A 14,788-nucleotide genomic window follows, 5' to 3' on the forward strand; every position below is an offset into this window, starting at 1 on the left:
CCTCAGTGGTAGGATTATTTGTTTGAGCTACTGAAGATTTGCTAAGAGCCCCCCAGCAGGAGTTGACATGCACTCACTTCATGCAAAAAGGCTCTGTTCCCTCCTCTACAAGGTAGAGGGAAGGGGACCTGTGCCAGGTCAGTCGGTGTTCTCCACATGGTGTATGGAGTAATGCTGCAGAACCCCTTGATGAGAGAAGAGACTACCCTTGATAGCTCATGTCTCTCAGGCAAAGCAAGCACTGTGGAAGCTGCCTACACTGGACAATTACTGGTTAGTGGAATATCAGGTTGGGGAAGTTACAGTAGGTCCAGTAGTGCTGGAGGTGTTTAAGGACCTGTAATTAACCTAGCAAATGGACTGATGAACATTGAAGGGCTTCTCTAACAGTCCTGCAGCCTTTGGTAGTAGGTACCTAGTCTCCACCCACTCTATCAACACAAGAGAAGCATTAGGAAAGGCTACTCGTGGTAACTTTCATGGACTGGCTCATCAGTTGTGGCTATCTAAAGAAAGAGGCCAGATAATGTGCACGAGAGTAAATGGTTTTTGGTTGTTTTTAATATTAAGGCTGTTTTAGGAGGGAAAGTTGCTTTCAAGGAGGGATGATGTACAAAGATGTAAGTGGACTCTCACATGAGTAAGATTTGGTTTGCATGCAGAGCATGAGGGAATACTTTAGTTAAAAAAAAACAAAAACACTTACAGCCCCTGCCTTTACACTGTTAATTAACAATGTCAGAGGAGCAAGCATCGATCACTGTACCAGCCCAAAAACTCCAAGTGGTTTTTGGATTGTTAAAACACCCCATTACAGCAGACAGAGCAGCACTATCTCTCTGTTCAACTAAGTCTACGTTTGATTCTAGGCCCCTAATCGCCAAGAAGTTAAATAGGAGGGAATGGTAAAGAGGAATAAGTGATTAAAGGGGCTGGATAGACTAATTGAAGCAGCATGGTTGGTGTAACTAATTGACAACCAACATAGGCTGTAACTTTCCATTAGGTCTACCCACCTAGGGGGGAATAGAATTATGCAGACAAGTATGGGGCTGACAAGGTAAATGTAGGCTAAATAGCAAGTGGCAAACGTGACTGCTCCAGCTGTAGCCAGTGGTAGGAATCCCCCATTACTTCAGATCTTAGCTGCCATGCTGTTCTATGAACTAACATTAGGAACATTAACAGTTCTGTTTAACAAACAAGAAGAAATTGGGCCAGAGGAAGTTTCACTGGGTTTAAATGTATGACCAACAAACCACAAGCCTTCAATCTAACAGTCAACTTTTAAAGTTCTTTTTTCTTGATCAGACAAGCCTTTTCATAAAGGAGAGATTCTGCCACCTGTTATTCAAAAGCAGAGCAGAAAATGTGAACCTTAAGCTACCAAGGGCACTTTACCACACCACTTTCTAGGACCCCTGTGCATTATAAGCAGGCCTGTATTTTATTCTAATAAAGTGGGAATTCTAGCTTGTAATTCACCAGTGACAGCATAACTAAAGAGGTATTTGAGTAGAGTACAGAGGGACACAGTTAATGTTTTTTAGGGCCATGCTTTGAGTATCCCTTGGGCAATCTCATCAGAAAGGGTTACAAACTGGTATTGTCTCACCTCCCCCAACCACTAGTTTGATATTATGGAGTTAAAGGAACAGTTTCCTGAAGGCTTCCACTGAACTGGAATAGGAGACCCACACAAGTAGAAGCTTCTTTGTCAGGAATGGCAGAAATGTGTGTACGGTTAACAACATTATAGCAGCTCTCCCCTCAAATTTCTCATGCGACTTCTCCCAAAGCAGTGAAGAAATTCTGGGTTTACAGAGAAAGCTAGAATCAATTTGCAGAGCATACAGTTTTGAAATGTCATGACAGGAAACACTGACACCCACTTGCTGAAGATAAGCTTCACAATACAAAAGTTTGATTGAAACCAGTATTCGGGCCAGCTTTTGGTGGACAATGTTTTACTGCAAAAATGCAATCCAATAGCAGTACTAAGGGCATCCCCATCCTCTTTCATTACTGAAAATAAATTATAGTGAGCCATTCTACCTGTCTAACCAAAAGCCTGAAAGCTCTCTTTGAGTTCTAAGACTAAACTATGGTGTCATTTCCACAACCTGAACAGCAACGGTTTTAGATGGGATGATTTTTAGTCAATTCCTTTCATTTTAAGCAAGGGATTAGTAAGAAATAATAGGGAGTCTTTCAGCTCTAATTTGAATTATGAACTGCAACCACCAAAAAGTGGCCTTGGTACGAGTCAGTGTCAGCAGAAAGACCAAAGAAGATTGAAGGCAGCTCTTCTCACCCATTGAAGTTGGGAAAAAGTCTTGGGAGTACCCCTAGGGCCACTCACATACCAGTCAGATTATTCTGGCTGCTATATAAGCAATAGGGATGGAGGCTAAGTTGTGTGGCAAAGGGAGGACGATAGACATGGCAGTACTGTCTACCTGATCAAAATACGAGTAATAAGTTATGGCGCTGTATCTGCCACAGATCTGCCATCAGCATCACCCTGAATGGAGATCTGAACACTTGAGTAATGCAAGCCAAACAGCCATGAATAAAAAAAGTATAAGTACGCGTGTCACACATTGTAAAGCTATTTATGAAGACCAAAGAATTTGATCTACAGCAGGATGTGTATCCTAAAGGAAACAGCACAAAACCTGGTTACAGTCAGCCTCTGGCACAGCCAGAAGACTATTCAGAGAGTCTATTCAAAGGCAGTTTCACAGTTCTCTTCAGGCTAGCAGCACCTAGTCTTTGCTTAAGTACCAACAGCTGCCATGTTCAAGGCAATCCAGCACATTTGACTATTGCAACACCTATCTCCTGGAGAGTGTTACAGGCCAAAACGGCAAGGTAGTGATACATTATAATGATGGTTTGAGGCCAAACAGGAAACATATGGAATCATCAGCCACACCTTCACAGCTTTTATGATTGAGATATCTCATCAGCAAGAGCACTGGGACTTCTCTGTTCTTGGACTATCAATCACCGGCCTGGAATCCAGATAGATGCTGTTTGGAGGATGCTCCCCATGAAGCTGCAAGGTGTTGCGGGCTATCAGCTCCTTTGCCATCAATGTAAACACCTCATCTACATTCTGGGCCTCTTTGGCTGAAGTCTCCAACACAGCCAATAGCCCATGCTTCTCTGCCAGTGTACAGGCATCTTCAAAAAGGACTTGGCGGTTCTCCGCTACATCCGATTTGTTCCCTTTAAATAAAAAGGCTTCCATTAATGGTCTGCATTCTAATGTATGAATTGCAGACAATGTTAGTTTCCCAATATTTTTATTTTTTTTTAATATTTATTTTTTAAGAGATTTTGTGCTGAGGAATAAAATTATGCCAAACAAGATTTCTAGTGAGCAGAACATGAAACACTAAAACCAAGAAAGTTTCATGCATGGAAACATCAACTTTTTGGGGCCTGTGGTGAAGGTTACCAAATTCATGCTGCAAATTGTTAATACATTTTCTTGCTCATGGATTTGCTTTAGGGAAATGGTGCCAAAGCACCGACTTGGAAAGAATTAGATTCACCTACTACTTTGTAACTTCTTAGAGGTTTTGCCGAGTTAGATAATTCAGTTTAGACAGGTGTTTTCTAATGTGGCTATTTTTTCTTTCTAGTTAGGTTAACTGTTAAAGTGATCTCACACAAAATGCCAATATATTGTGCACAATATAGCTCCTTATAAAACACATCTCCCACATGTTCCAAATATCTCTGTTAATTTTCTCATCAGTATCAAATGTCTATTCAGAAGACCATTAATGGAAGCCATATATATTCTGGTACTACCAATTAATTTGGCCTATATCTTTAGGTGGATGCTGAGATCCCAGCACCAATACTGGGATATTGCTGGACTAATTCAGGTCTCCTATGTGAAAACAGGAACGTTTATAGCCTCAGCCCGTGGTAAGGACTACCTTCCCAGTTTTGGATATTAACAAGATCCAGTATTACAATTAAGGAGTTTTTAGGTAAAGTCAGAAGATACATGAACCTATCACTGTTGGCTAGCTTAATATGGGCTACAATTTAAATATAAATAAGCAGCAACTTTGCATAGGCAGACTGACTGTATAACAGTTCTATCAGTATAAATCAAAATTTAGTCCAAAACCAGAATGCACCTCAAGCTAATAAATAGGCTTGGAAGGATTAGATTTATCAGTAAGTGTCATTAAACATCAATTTCACCGTATACACACAAAATGAAAAATATTTCCATTGATAATAAAAGTCTACAGACAGACAGAGTAGGAAAATTGCTGCTTGAGAACTTATTAGAGTTTGATTTAAGGCTATTTAATTTATATATCTATATTTGTTTTGACAATGTGTGTTTTAATGGTTATAAAGTTGCATATCCATCCAAACACAGAGGCTTCTTATAGAACAGATTTTCCTCCCCTGCCTGAACTTCCATATTCTCCTGGCATATACGATATTTTACTAGTGGTAAGTTTCAAATTGCTCAAGGATGTTGAAACTTGTCTTTTCAGCAAATTCAAAACTTATACTTTCAGAAATCATTTTTCTAGAGGGGCTTTATAAAAAAAAACAAAAAAAAATCCCACACCCCAGCTTCATAGCATATCTGTTTATTTTCTTACATGTCTCCTCTCTGTCCCCACAACCCATTTCAGATGTGAAAGGTTAGGAATCATAAGTTATTTTGCATTAGAAATTTATACTAGAATGAATTATTATATAACTGAATAAATGGGAAAGGTTCAGACAGTTTGAATAGCAAGTAAAAGCTAAGCAGTACCAACCTTTGAAATACAGAGTCAATGTTTTATCCTGAGACAATGAATCTATACTGGACAATTTCCAAAGGGTTTAGGGCTTTCTTCATTTGTTTGTTGAGCGTAATAGATTGTGTTTCCATTTCAGGAAAGAAATAAACAGACTAAGGGCTATAGAGTTCAAATGATTCCTATTCCCTTGTTGACACCAAGATCTACAGCTCCATACAAATCAGACCTTTTTTTTCATGTCACTTCTTCAGAAGAGGACTAGGAAGGACTTACCTATTTATGAAGAATTAGGAGTATAGTATTTTAAAGCGTATGTTAGCAGGGACTCACAGCTCCCAGAGCCACAGCTACCAAGCTTGGGGGCCCAGCCTTGCCAAGCTACAGGGCCAAGTCAGATTGTTGTTCTGTGGCTTGTATAAATATGCTGCTGTCAGCACTGTGCTGATAACAGAACAGGCAAAAGCGGCAGGCTCTCTCAGTTTGCCAGCTCAACCCCCTTTCCTGTGGATGAGAAGAGCAATAACTACAACTTCTGATTGTAGGAGGGAGGGAAGGGAGGAATAACCCTGCTTCCCATCAACCACTCTCCTTGTCTTTGGAGAAAGAAGGTGGGGGACAGGCAGCCTTCCTGCTCTAGAAGAAGGTCCCCATTGCCAGCCTGTTTCCACTTAGGATCAGCCCCCCTGGGCAGTAGAAGCAAGATCACATCAGTAGAAAGGACACCAGAAGGAGAACATATGGAATATCAGAAAGGGGTTTGAGATGGGTGCATTTTTGCCCCTTGACAACTTGTTATGCTCGTGTGTATTGGAACCATTGGGCCAAATTCATCATTTCTGAAAGTGGGCCCATGTCCAGTGACCTCAAGAGAGTTGCCCCGATTAGACTAGCAGTAAGTTTGTTCCATTATAATGGGGCAAAAAACAAGGAATAGGATATGAACACTTGAGGTTGTGAGGGCAATCACTTAATTCCCATTTCCAGCTTAAAAAAAAAATAGCTCAAGTTACTACACTCATTCTGTTCTATGTATTTTGAAAAATTGATGTAACTAGAACCTGAGATGAAGTGGGGGGGAAGGGGGGGGGGTTAAGGCTATGTATCAAAAATAAAAATTCAAATAGCAAAAAGTTTGACTCCTACCAATTAACATCAGGACTAAGTTAGCAGCTCCATATTTTTCAATTTCATGAATCCAATGAGGAATAGATTCAAATGTGGACCTCTTGGTAAGGTCATAGGCAAGGATGGCACCATGGGCACTGCGATAGTAACTCTGAGTTATCGTCCGGAAGCGCTCCTGGCCTGCAGTGTCCCATACCTGAATCTGGAGGAGGAGAGAAAAAAAGAAGTAATGCCAGTGAAGTCTGAATGCCACTTCAGAGGTTGCACTGGAATTTATGATATTCAATACTCCTAGGTTTTATCTACCCTCAGGGTATGGCTACATTGGAGATCTTACAGGAGTGCAGCTCCACTGATACAGCTGCACTGCTGTAAGCTCTGTAGTGCAGACGCTCTAGGCCAATTGGAGAGAGCTCTCCCGTTGACTTAATTAATCCACCAGCAACCAACAGCAGCAGCTATGTCAGCAGGAGAAGCTCTTCTGCCGACATAGTGCTGCGCACATCAGTGCTTAGGTCAGTGTAACTTAGGTCACTTGGGGCAGGGTGGCTTATTTAGTGACATAAGTTTTGCAGATATATGTGGAAGTGTAGACAAAGCCCAAGGCTACAACTGCTTTAGTGAACCTACTGACAACATGGTTTGGTTTTGCCGGTGTACATGTGAAAAACTGTTATAACCAAGGTGCAGCATGGTTATAACACAGTTCAGGCTGGTCTGTGCAGACAGAACCAAACCATGCTATAATGTGGCTTGGACATTACTCCAGAGGAATTATATTCCCTAACTGATTTGTAACTGTATTATGGAGAGGGCTAACATGTTGTGGCCTTAGGAGTGGGAGGGAAGAAAAGAGACAGTATCTTGTGCAGCCCAGGTATGGAAAAGGATGAAATCAATCAGTCTGTTCTATAGCCAAATACCCTGGGCTGAGCTGGGAGGAAGCTGTGCACTGCTCCTGTAACCAATAGGAAGCTGGGGGGGGGGCAGTACCTGGGGGTAGCAGCCCACCAAGGCCCCCCAGCACACCCTGCTTAGAAGCCCCAGGTAAGCGCCACACCCCCTTCCAGAGCCTGCACCCCCGCCCCTTTCCCACCCCCCCCCTCCTGCTCCTAAACTCCCTTCCAGAGCCTGCACCCTCTCCTCCTGCACCCCCAGCCCACACACCCCCTTACACTGCCAAGCTCCCTCTCTCCGCACGCTAAACTCCCTCCCAGAGCCTGCACCCTCACCCCAGAGCCTGCACCCAAACTCCATCCCAGAGCCCAACCTCTCACCCCTTCTGCACCCAAACTCCCTCCCAGAACCTTAGGCAGGTGGGGGGCAGAGTTTGGGGGGGGGCGGGTTCTGGGCACCACCAAAAGGTCTACAAATCTGCCGCCCCTCCTCCTTCAGTGCTGATCAGGATGCCGAGTCCTAACTGTCCCCTGCTCTGGGTCACCACGGAGCCTGTGACTGCCACTAACCTTCACCTTCTTGCCATCGATCTCCAGCGAGCGCACGGTGAAGTCCACCCCGATGGTGTTCTGCTGCTTCTCGTGGTACTGCCCCGACTTGAAGCGGTGCACCACGCAGGTCTTCCCCACGTTGGAGTCTCCGATCAGGATGATCTTGAACAAGTAGTCGAAGGCTTCCTCCGACTCGGAGCTGGAGAAGGACATCATCCTCCTCCTCCCCTCAGCTCAGCCTGACCCCCCTGGGAGGGAGCACAGAGACGGCCTTCAGAGCCCTGAGCGCCCCAGGGCATAGCCACCCGTGTTGCCCGTGGGGCGAGAACTGCGGCGTGCGGCTTCCCCCACAGGCCATATAAAGCACAGAGCCCGCGGGCTGCTCCAGAGCCGCTGGCACGCGAGGGACACGCCTCTCTCGCCGAGCAAGGAGCCGCCTTTCCTTCCCCTTCCCGCCAAAGGCTTCTGCCTGCTCCCTCGGGAGTCGCTTCGTGTGTGTGTGTGTGTGGGGGAGTTTAATGAGAGCTGCGGCCTGCCCTTGTAGACAGGCGGGAAAAAAACCACGCGCCTGGCGTGGCGAAGTGGCTTAAACACCCAGAAAGTCAGAAAAACCCCCACCCCGCCCTAGTTCCGGAAAGCGCAGCTTCACCTCCACATCAGAGTGTGCCGAAGCCACGTGTCTTCCCCGCGCCCTTTTCCCCCACGGCACCGAGTCCATCTTAGCTTGTTTTCGTCCACAACTTCTCCTACCCGGCGTTGACGTTAGCGCCGGCCGGCCGGCGACCCGCTCTGCCTTCTCCACCGGGACCAAGCGGGGCTGGGAGCTACGGGGGCGTTGAGCCGCCCGCAGCGCCCCAGCCACCTGCTACGCGCAGCGGTTTACTCACCTGTTACTCACCCCGTTCTCTTACCTGTGCGAACAGGTACCGCTGGCTCGCTTTGTACCCTCGCCCGCCCCTTCTGGCCTTTTCCTCACTGCCTGCCGGGAAACGTAGTTCGGAGACAGGCCGAGCTCCGTCGGGCAGCCTCTCTCGCCACCCCCCAACAAGGTGCTCAGTGCCCCGGAACAGTGGGAGCGAGCGAGCCGGTGCGGAAACAGGCCGCCTGCCAAGTCTCCCCGCCCCCCGGAATATTTCTGCTGCGGCGTGCGGGCAGAATAGGGGGAAAGGAGCGCAGCAAAGGCTCACAGAGCAGCCCCCATGTGCTTCTGTGGCAGACCTCTCCCCTCCCTGCAGATGTCAGAGTAGCAGCCCTGTTAGCCTGTACCCGCAAAAAGAAAAGGAGGGCTTGTGGCACCTTAGAGACTCACCAATTTATTTGAGCATGAGCTTTCCTGAGCTACAGCTCATGTATCAGAGTCTTTTTCAATGGCCTTCGCTAGGGGCTCCGTGTGACACGTGCGAGGGGCAATGAAGTGATTAGCTCGGAGGGTCGCCGGGGTGGTCCCTTTCTCACAAGGAGAGGGGCGGTAAAAGGAGAAGGCTCTGGGTGGCAGGGCGGCGCAGGGCCGGCGGCGAAGTGCTGAGCCGGGGAAGGGGGCCCGGGGTTGTTGGTGGGGAATGGGGGGGCCCGGGCTAACCGGGGCTGCCAGGGGCTTGCCGCCGGACGAGGTGTTTCTGCCGTGACGTCATTAGCCGCTGGACACTGGCTTGCCCCCCCCCCCCAGCACAGCTGCCCGCTGGAAAGCGACTGTGTGCCGAGCTGCCGTGGCAACGCGGTTATTGGGTCACGCTTCACTCCCCAGGCCTAAGAACCGGGTTTCCCTTAAACGTGGCCCGGGAAGTTTGTCCAGCTAGCAGCCCTCCCAGACTACAGCGGTCCCGGGGCTTTATCGTCTCTCCCTTTGGGGGGCCCAAACCCTGCCCGCGCTTTCTAAAAGGCTCCGCGGGGGTCTGGTGGGAGGAGAAGGACTAAAAATAACAGTCCCATGGGTGTGCACGGTGCGGGACGTGGGAGTGACACGGGGAAGGGGATGCAGCAGCAGCCGCCACACAGCCCGTGGGCAGCTCGGTAGCGTGCCCGCTGTTGCCTGCGTACGGGGGGAGCTCAGCCGGGCGGAGAGCGATGTAGCTGGGCAAGGACTACAACTCCCAGCATGCGCTAGGGTGGCGCGGGTGGCCTCCCCCCCGGAAGAGACGGGGTCACGTGACTTCCTGTAGCTGGCCTGGAGGTGCTGGCAGGTGAGCTGCGTTGACGTGGAAGGAGTCGGTGGGAAGCTTTTGAGCGCGTGAAGAGGGAGGTGAGCGCCGGGCCTGGCCTTGTGCCTGGGGGGGGAAGGGAAAATCCCCCCCCCCCGTTTCACTGCACTCAGGGAGTGGGTGGGGGGCGATCTGCCTGCAGCTGCCATGTGGCCCCTCTGCTTCCAGCCGGGGCTGAGCCTCACCCTCTCTAATAATGGACTTCTTTGCCCAGGGTGGGGTAAAGTGACCAGACAGCAAATGTGAAAAATCGGGACAGGGTGGGGGATAATGGGAGTCTATATAAGAAAAAGACCCCAGAATTGGGAGTCTCCTGATAAAATCGGGACTGCTGGTCGCCCTCGACGGGGGGGGGGGGGGTATTGCCAGCTTTTCTCCCAGGTGCCATCTGGGAGATGATAGCTGTTCTGTTGCTCCAGAGCCATGGTCTCCTTTGTCTTCTCTTCAGCCAGATGATCCGTGCTGTTTTTGTTCATATCAGTTGGGCTCCCCCTTATTTCCACGTGTGGGGTTTAGGATCTGTATGGCTCAGGAGTTGTCATTGTTTTCAGGTTTGGAAGAGTGGGTTTGGGGATCCTTGATCGGAAACAAAACTTGCTTATACTCAGTAGTGTCTTCCAGCTGAGAATTTTGAAGTGCTTTGCGAACTGTAATGCTTCATGAGTCCTCTGAGGTTAAAAAAAGAAGAAAAAAGCAGTACTCCTGCTCCTAATGCACACATTCAGAACCTTTGTGTGCAGAAATGCAGGCCCTCTGCTGCAGGTGTGAAACCAGAGACAATGCGGTATCCTTTGGAATTTAGGCTAATGACCTCTGTGTTCTGCAGCAAACTGCTTTAACAGGAATAGTGCCAATGCTAAACGGTTATAGCTGATTTTGAAAAAGTTAATGAAATAGCAAGTAATGATGCTATGCAAATACTGGTAATCAAACTCAACAATCACTTTTTACTAATAATTCCTTAGCATTGGCTGTTTCAATGAAGATTTTTTCCAGTAAACTCAATTGTTAAAATAGTCAAGAACAGTGAACAGTTAAAAGAAAGTGTTCAAAAATTTGAGTGAATTCACTGACTGTAGCAGTTATTCATCTCTACTTAGGAGTCACTGTAGATATGTGAAGAAATCTCTCCCTTTTGGAATAACAGTTAAAGCAATTAGAAAACTTGGATGTGTTAAAAATTGAAAATAATCTGGCTTAAGAGCTGATCTGCAAATGGCTATAGAGAGATTTGCTCTTGTACCCTTTTTTTGTTCTTTAACATGTGGCGAGAGAGAGAGAGTCTGAAAAGACTTTTTTTTTTTTAGAAAAAAGCTTTTCTTCTAGTTTTTCACCTTGGAAATATGAAGAATATTAACTTGGGTCTTCTCTAGCTGCTTTGGAGGATCACTGGCTGGTATCAGGAATGTTTGAGTTCTTAACACCTTAATTGAAGTGGGGGAGGAGGGTGTTGAGTCTTTAGCAAAGGCTTATTCAGAATGTTAATTGGTTGAAGTTAAGTATGTATAAACAAACAGACAAGACCATTTTAAACAGTCTTAACTAATACCGTCCCCTCTTAAAGGCTTAGCTTTCACTTACTGGGTTCCTGTCACTTCACTAGTTTGCTCGTCACCATAGTATTTTCTAGCCTAGACAGGGCATTAATTCCTAATGTGTAAAAGTCAGGAAAAAACTTGGTTTAAAAAAAAAGCTCAGACCTTCTTTTATACATCATAAAGTATGTTTCCCTTGCCATATACCTGCAGGTCACCTTCAGGAAATGTAGCTGGGATTGAAAAGCTCCAGAGAAGGGCACCTTAGATACAATAAAGATATGTGCTCTATAAATACTGTAGAGGCCACAGGGTCAAAACTGTGGCTAGATATTGAAAAGAGTGAGGCAACTCTCACCAGTAAGATTTGCATTGGTGTATGCTAAAGCAGTATCAAATAATACTCATGTTTCAGAGCGTAAGCCAGAGTAGTCAATAGATCAGGGGTGGGCAAACTTTTTGGCCCAAGGGCCATATCGGGGTGTGAAATTGTATGGAGGGCCGTATAGGGAAGGCTGTGCCTCCGCAAACAGCCTGGCCCCCGCCCAGTATCCAGCCCTTCCCACTTCCTGCCCCCCTCAGAACCCCCAACCCATCCAATTCCCCCACCCCTCCGCTTCTTGTACCCTGACTGCCCCCTCCCAGGACCCCCCGCCCCAAACCACCACCCTGGGACCCCACCCCCTATCCAACCCTCCCTGTCCCCTGACTGCCCCCCTGATCCCTATCCACACCCTGCCAGGCCCCCATGGATCCCACCTCCTATCCAACCCCCCCCCCCATCCCTGACTGCCCCAACCCCTATCAACATCCCCACCCCTGACAGGCCCCCCGGGACTCCCACGCCCTATCCAGTCCACCCTGTTCCCCGTCCCCTGACTGTCTTTCCCCACCCCTACCCCCAAACCTTTGCCCCATCCAACTGTCCCCTAACTGTGCCCCGGGACCCCCTGCCCCTTATCCAACCCCCTTACCATGCCGCTCAGAGCAGCAAGAGCTCATAGCCCCAACACCTGGACGGAGCCAGCCGCGCTGCCCGCGTGGCGGCCTAGCTGCACAGGAGGAGGGACAGCAGGGGAGAGGCCAAGGGCTAGCCTCCCCAGCCAGGAGCTCAAGGGCCGTGCAGGACAGTCCCGCGGGCTGTAGTTTGCCTACCTCTGAAATAGATGGACTGAGGGTCAAATCTGGACCACCAGATGCTTTTGAATTCTTTTTATTTACTTATTGTTATGTTGTTTTTTATTTTCTCTGAAGTCTGGACCTTGACTATACATTGACCAAGAAATTTGGATCTTCACAAAAAAATAATTGACTATCCCTGTAAACTGATCACATCAGGAAGGATTTTTTTCCCTCTCTGTGCCATTGACAAATTGCATTATAGGGTGCTTAGGTTTCCTCTAAAGAACTGGGTATTTTTCATTGCTTGGTGGCTAGGTGGGTGGATGGACAAAGATGTCAGGATATCTAATTTGATGTATGTGACGTTATTGACTTGAACTGGGATAGAACATTGTTGCAACCAGGGTCCTGTAGTGGCACCAGATCTTGTATAAAGGGGGTCAAATAAGGTATCTCAGACAAGGTTATGTCTTGCTGGTTACGATTATGCTATCTATATGTGTGTATCATTTTTGTAGTTAAAGTTATGAATATTGTGTCTGTATTTCAAACTTATGCTATTCTTCTGGGTGACACCCCAGACAAGTTGGTGTCAGCTCTGCCTAGCCTGCTGGATGGCCCATTATGGACCATCAGATATACAAATGACATATTGAGAGAAGGCAGACACGCCTTGCATCTTAGCAAGATATGCAGGGACGTGCCTACGGACAGAACTCTGACGGACGTTTTTCCATGCCATGTGTGGGACAACTTGTCTTTGGAACAAAGAAAGACCACACGGCAAGAGAATATAAAAAGCTGCTGCTGAACTTTGCTACACTGAAGCTTTGAACCAAGGACTGAAAGACCCATCCCAGCTGTGTATGTACTCCAGAGACTTGATTTGAACCTGCAGTTTATTCTATCACTGCTACAAGCCTGAACCAAGAACTTTGCCATTACTGTATGTAATTGATTCCATTTAACCAATTCTATCTCTCATCTAGATCTTTTCCTTTTATGAATAAACCTTTAGATTTTAGATTCCAAAGGATTGGCAACAAGCGTGATTTGTGGGTAAGATCTGATTTGTATATTGACCTGGGTCTGGGGCTTGGTCCTTTGAGATCGAGTGAACCTTTTTCTTTTACTGGAGTATTGGTTTTCATAACCATTCATCCCCATAATGAGTGGCACTGGTGGAGATACTGGGAAACTGGCATGTCTAAGGGAATTGCTTGTGTGACTTGTGGTTAGCCAGTGGGGTGAGACCAAAGTCTTCTCTGTTTGTCTGGTTTGGTTTGCCTTAGAGGTGGAAAAACCCCAGCCTTGGGCTGTAACTGCCCTGCTTGAAGCAATTTGTCCTGAATTGGCACTCTCAGTTGGGTCCCGCCAGAGCCAGCATCAATAGTCAGTGGTGTGGTTGGCAGGATCCACAGAACCAGGTCAATTAAACTTTGGGTCAGAATCCCACGCTATCCAAATTTGAATTTTGATATTGAGAGTTTGATTGGTTAAAGAGCAGTTACAGTGGGTGAGCAAAGAGCATATGAGGGCCTTGGCAAAAAAGCTCTGGAAGATCTGTGTTCAGAAAAGGGGATAAGCTTTAGAAAGAAAGCTACAAATCAAGAACTGAGAAATCTGTTCGTGGCCAGTAATCAGGAGGCAGGAGCACAGCCCTTACCTGAGGCTACAGAAGCTGCAGAAAAAATTAGAGTAAAATTAAATTTTCCACTGAATCCATCTGATGAAGTGAGCTATAGCTCACAAAAGCTTATGCTCAAATAAATGTTAGTCTCTAAGGTGCCACAAGTTCTCTTTTTGAGGATATAGAGGAGTTTTTGTCTACCTTTGAACGGCTCTGCAATCTGTACCAGATCCCCGATGATCAGCGAATGCCTGTCCTGCTGACCAGACTGACTGGAAAAGCCAGGGAGGTATTTAATGAACTGGGGGAACAAGAAGGCTTGGATTACGAGCGGTTTAAAGATTCTGTGTTGAGGCGGTTCAAGGTTACTCCCGATTCTTACAGAGTTAAGTTTAGAAAGTTTAAAATGTCTAATGATTGTACTTTTGTAGGTTTCAGAGTAGCAGCCGTGTTAGTCTGTATTCGCAAAAAGAAAAGAAGTACTTGTGGCATCTTAGAGACTAACAAATTTATTTGAGCGTAAGCTTTCATGAGCTATAGCTCACTTCATCGGATGGATTCAGTAGAAAATACAGTGGGGAGATTTATATACATAGAGAACATGAAACAATGGGTGTTACCATACACACTGTAACCGGAGTGATCACTTAAGATGAGCTATTACCAGCAGGAGAGTGGGGGGGGGGAAACCTTTTGTAGTGATAAGGTGGGCCATTTCCAGCAGTTGACAAGAACGTCCGGGGAACAGTGGGGGGTGGAGGCGGGGAATAAATATGTGGAAATAGTTTTACTTTGTGTAATGAGCCATCCACTCCCAGTCTCTATTCATGCCTAAGTTAATTGTATCCAGTTTGCAAATTAATTCCAATTCAGCAGTCTCTCCTTTTGAGTCTGTTTTTGAAGTTTTTTTGTTGAAGTATTGCCACTTTTAGGTCTG

At 46.7% G+C, this 14,788-nt stretch overlaps 2 protein-coding genes across 6 annotated transcripts in view; one reads left to right on the forward strand and one right to left on the reverse strand.

The window, feature by feature from the left end:
- Nucleotides 1–1,084: 1,084 nt before the first annotated feature.
- Nucleotides 1,085–8,396, reverse strand: RAB19 (RAB19, member RAS oncogene family). Of its 3 annotated transcripts, none has more exons than XM_073322608.1 (4): nt 8,278–8,396; nt 7,385–7,614; nt 5,937–6,120; nt 1,085–3,234 (listed from the first exon to the last, which is right to left on the reverse strand). In XM_073322608.1, the coding sequence occupies exons 2-4, from the start codon at nt 7,580–7,582 to the stop codon at nt 2,969–2,971; spliced, it is 648 nt and encodes a 215-aa protein (XP_073178709.1). In that variant the 5' UTR covers nt 7,583–7,614; nt 8,278–8,396; the 3' UTR covers nt 1,085–2,968. The 3 variants fall into 3 exon arrangements, with proteins under 3 accessions (XP_073178709.1, XP_073178700.1, XP_073178726.1); XM_073322599.1 differs by having other exon boundaries at nt 8,016–8,396; XM_073322625.2 differs by having other exon boundaries at nt 7,391–8,396.
- Nucleotides 8,397–9,461: 1,065 nt separating this feature from the next.
- Nucleotides 9,462–14,788, forward strand: part of SLC37A3 (solute carrier family 37 member 3) — a 56,134-nt gene continuing 50,807 nt past the window's right edge. For 2 of the 3 annotated variants that reach the window (XR_012156078.2, XM_073322638.1), the window contains exon 1: nt 9,500–9,605. The gene's annotated coding sequence lies outside the window, so the exon portion shown is untranslated. Of the gene's footprint in view, nt 9,606–14,788 lie in introns of all 3 variants that reach the window. The other variant, XM_073322650.1, reaches the window with a different exon arrangement.

This window comes from Lepidochelys kempii, chromosome 1 (assembly GCF_965140285.1).
Source record: "Lepidochelys kempii isolate rLepKem1 chromosome 1, rLepKem1.hap1, whole genome shotgun sequence".
In the NCBI taxonomy this organism is placed as follows: domain Eukaryota; kingdom Metazoa; phylum Chordata; order Testudines; family Cheloniidae; genus Lepidochelys; species Lepidochelys kempii.